The 3,571-nt window shown below is 37.2% G+C and overlaps 1 protein-coding gene across 4 annotated transcripts; it reads right to left on the reverse strand.

Annotated features, from left to right (window-relative positions):
- Positions 1 to 1,772: 1,772 nt before the first annotated feature.
- Positions 1,773 to 3,239, reverse strand: LOC132033933 (extensin-1-like). Of its 4 annotated transcripts, none has more exons than XM_059424105.1 (3): positions 2,533 to 3,239; positions 2,185 to 2,457; positions 1,773 to 2,021 (listed from the first exon to the last, which is right to left on the reverse strand). In XM_059424105.1, exons 1-2 carry the CDS (start codon positions 3,201 to 3,203, stop codon positions 2,208 to 2,210), a joined length of 921 nt encoding a protein of 306 aa, XP_059280088.1. In that variant the 5' UTR covers positions 3,204 to 3,239; the 3' UTR covers positions 1,773 to 2,021; positions 2,185 to 2,207. The 4 variants fall into 4 exon arrangements, with proteins under 4 accessions (XP_059280088.1, XP_059280085.1, XP_059280086.1 ...); XM_059424102.1 differs by having other exon boundaries at positions 2,185 to 3,028; positions 3,059 to 3,238; XM_059424103.1 differs by having other exon boundaries at positions 2,185 to 2,990; positions 3,021 to 3,238.
- Between the last annotated feature and the right edge of the window lie 332 nt (positions 3,240 to 3,571).

Consider the following 3,571-nt stretch of genomic DNA (forward strand, 5'->3'; position numbering starts at 1 on the left):
TTTTTGCAACTTTTATAGTTATACTTTTTACAGCAAAGGGCCAAATATACTCCTGTACTATCGGAAAAAGGGCTAAATATACCGCTCGTTGTGTTTTGGGTTCAACTATGCCCCTGTTGTTATACTTTAAGTCTAAATATATCTCTGTCGTTATACTTTGATACCAATATACCCATCATTCTATTGGTCTATTTTAAACCATCTCCTAATTAAACCCATATTTCAATATCCATTTAAAACAGTTTTGCCGTGAGAGGTTAATCATTCTCCGGTAACCAGAATTCGGACACTTGTCGCCGGACATTTTCTAGAACTTCAGGGTGAGAATCCAAAAGTGTTACTGCCCACAAAAAAAAAAAAAAAAAAAAAAACAGATGTAGTAGGATTCTTTATTGGTATTCAAATGACTTTTGATTATTGTTATTCTTTACTTCATTTTTTCTTTCAACGCTTCTTGTATCCAGTAATCTATTAAGCAAATTGACCCTTCACCTTGTTCAATTTTCTCTAGACCTTTTTTCCCGCACACACTGAAAGTGTGTTAACCAGTCTTTCAACTGCTAATCTAGCATTTCTAAAGGCGAAACCGGGAAAATTAATTGGAAGTTTCGTTAACCCAACGATGAAAAATTTGTATTCCTCGTTGAATCCATTCCTTGATTCTTCACCCAAATATGAACCTATGAAAATTGTTTTAATAGGATATTGGATATGGGTGTGAGTCTTTTAATTGGATAATGGGTAATGAGTTTAATTTTAATTAATTAGGAGATAATTTAAAATAGACCAATAGAATGATGACACATGTGCCTCCGTTAAAATGAGGTATATATTTATGCCAAAGTATAACAACAGGGGTATATTTGGACCCAAAATATAACGAAGGGTATATTTGGCCATTTTCCGATAGTACAAGGGTATATTTGGCCCTTTCCCGTACTTTTTATGTACATAGCTTTCCTTTTCGTTGCTGAAAGGAAATTATATCTATAGATAAACTCATTATATTCTTGATTGTTACAAAAAGAAACTGAACGTTGAGGATTAATTTCCACTAGCATTCCACCACAATAAATTACTTATAAAAGATTGGTAAAATAAAAACAGAATTTCGTGTTTCCAATGTTGTTTTGGTCCATTATATTTTTTTGTTAGGGTAAAATAGAGAAATATTATAGATAATTAAGCATCCTTACAGTACATTGGTCACCATATATATGGCATCCCTGAGCCTAATGCTCTTAGTAACAAAAAAGTTAGCCAGGCAAGCCAAAATATTACAAGCAGTAAAGAAAATGTTACTTATGATAAAGGGAGCTCCATTCCATTATATTGTTTTCACATAATAATGTGCTAACTTGTCAGCTACGTTATTTGGCTTCCTGCAGACGTGGCACACTTATGGATGTCTCATATCTGGAATTTTTTTTTTTTTTAAAATGCAATCACACTGAAATTAGTAAATTCGATTTTCATAAATGAAACGCTGGGATTACGTTGTTACGTCTCTATTTGATGTTTCATCAATATCAATTCGAAAATATATAATCATAAGTACTCATACTCATACGAGTAGGTTGAAATGTTTCTATTACAAAAAAAGGATAAATCTGGCAACTTTAAAATTTATTCAGGAAAATAAAGTTTTTTCTAATCTTCGTTTTTTAGTTTGATGACTCCCTGGCCTCTTCTAAATGATTTGATATAAATTAAGAAGATGAAATAAGAAAAAGCAAAAAAACGGCTCGAGACAGAAGGGGAAGTTTTAAATGTATAGTAATAACTTATTTTATTCAACTCTTAATCTCTATTACAAGGAGATCGAAGCTGAGAATACATACACAGAGACATAGAAGTAAAATATAAATATAGGATACAAACAACATCACTAACTTAGATAACTTCAAGCTATAAAAGAGCTTCGCCTCCTGTGGGGCTTATTATTTACTCTTTTTTCTTCCTTTTTTCATTGCCTCTCGAAAATGAAATATGTCTTTATTTAGCTCAACATTCTTTTTTCCCTGCATAAGAAAATAATATTGTGAATGAGACCATATAATAACTGACAAAAAAAGCTAATTAAATATGAAGTAGACAGCACTGTTTTGCATGAAGAAATTGCGCAGCTTTTTGCTTTGCATTATAGACCTATCATTTTGAAAAGTTTGAGTTTGTCTTAATTACCTTAGATTTAATGAAGTCGCTTCTTAGTAATGGTAGGGAGGAGGAGGAGAAGTGTAAACATAGTGGGGTGGTGGAGGAGACTTGTAGACTGGAGTTGGTGGTGGTGGGGATTTATACATTGGTGCGGGATGGTATGGTGTTGGTGAAGGATGGTTCTTAGGTGGTGGCCCGCCATAGTACACAGGAGTTGGTGGTGGCGGCGACTTGTAAACTGGGGTGTGCGGAGGGTGGTATGGCTTCACTGGAGGTGGTGGTGACTTATACACTGGAGTTGGAGGTGGTGGCGGCGACTTATAAACCGGTGCAGGATGGTATGGAGTTGGTGGATGATGACCATATGGCTTCTTAGGTGGTGGTGGCGACTTGTAAACTGGTGCAGGATGGTATGGTGTTGGTGGAGGATGACCATATGGCTTTTTGGGTGGTGGTGGTGACTTGTAAACAGGAGTTGGTGGTGGTGGTGACTTGTAAACTGGGGCGTGTGGTGGGTAGTATGGCTTCTTGGGTGGTGGTGACGACTTATAAACTGGGGTATGTGGAGGGTAGTAAGGCTTCTTGGGTGGTGGTGGTGACTTGTAAACTGGAGTTGGTGGTGGTGGAGACTTGTAAACTGGGGTGTGTGGTGGGTAATGTGGCTTCTTGGGTGGTGGTGGTGACTTGTAAACTGGAGTTGGTGGTGGCGGCGACGACTTGTAAATTGGGGTGTGTGGTGGGTAATGTGGCTTCTTGGGTGGTGGCGGCGACTCGTAAACTGGAGTTGGTGGTGGCGGCGACTTGTAAACTGGAACGTGTGGAGGGTAGTATGGCTTCTTTGGTGGTGGTGGTGATTTGTAAACTGGAGTTGGTGGTGGTGGTGATTTGTATACTGGTGCAGGGTGATAAGGTGTTGGTGAAGGGTGATATGGCTGTTTTGGTGGTGGCGCAGATGAGTATTGATAATTTGCTGAGCTTTCGGAAGCTAAGCTAAGTGAAACTAAAACCACTAAAAGAGTGGCAACTAGAGAGGCCATTTTCCCCATATTTGAAACAAAGGCGAGAAGTTGTTGTCCTCTTAAGCTGCACTCACACCCCTTTATATAGCTTTCATTTAGACAAATTACCCTCTTCAAGATTTTCATAGATGAAGGTAAAAGTCTCAATAGAATACTTAAAACCTACCATAGTAAAAAGCTAGCTAAATTTATGCATTGGTTTGACCTTGTCCTGTTGTCGGCTCAATTTGACTTTTGTTGGTGGATTTTATATTTTAATTTTTTCGATAGAGGCCGCAAGATAACAAAGGAATAAACTATTGAGGCAGTTATACTATTTGTGATGGAATAATTCAATGCGAAAATCATCTTTTTCTTTCTTTCTTTTACATGATATAGGAATCTTTGAAAAACTT

The sequence above is a fragment of the Lycium ferocissimum genome, chromosome 10 (assembly GCF_029784015.1).
Source record: "Lycium ferocissimum isolate CSIRO_LF1 chromosome 10, AGI_CSIRO_Lferr_CH_V1, whole genome shotgun sequence".
In the NCBI taxonomy this organism is placed as follows: Eukaryota; Viridiplantae; Streptophyta; class Magnoliopsida; order Solanales; family Solanaceae; genus Lycium; species Lycium ferocissimum.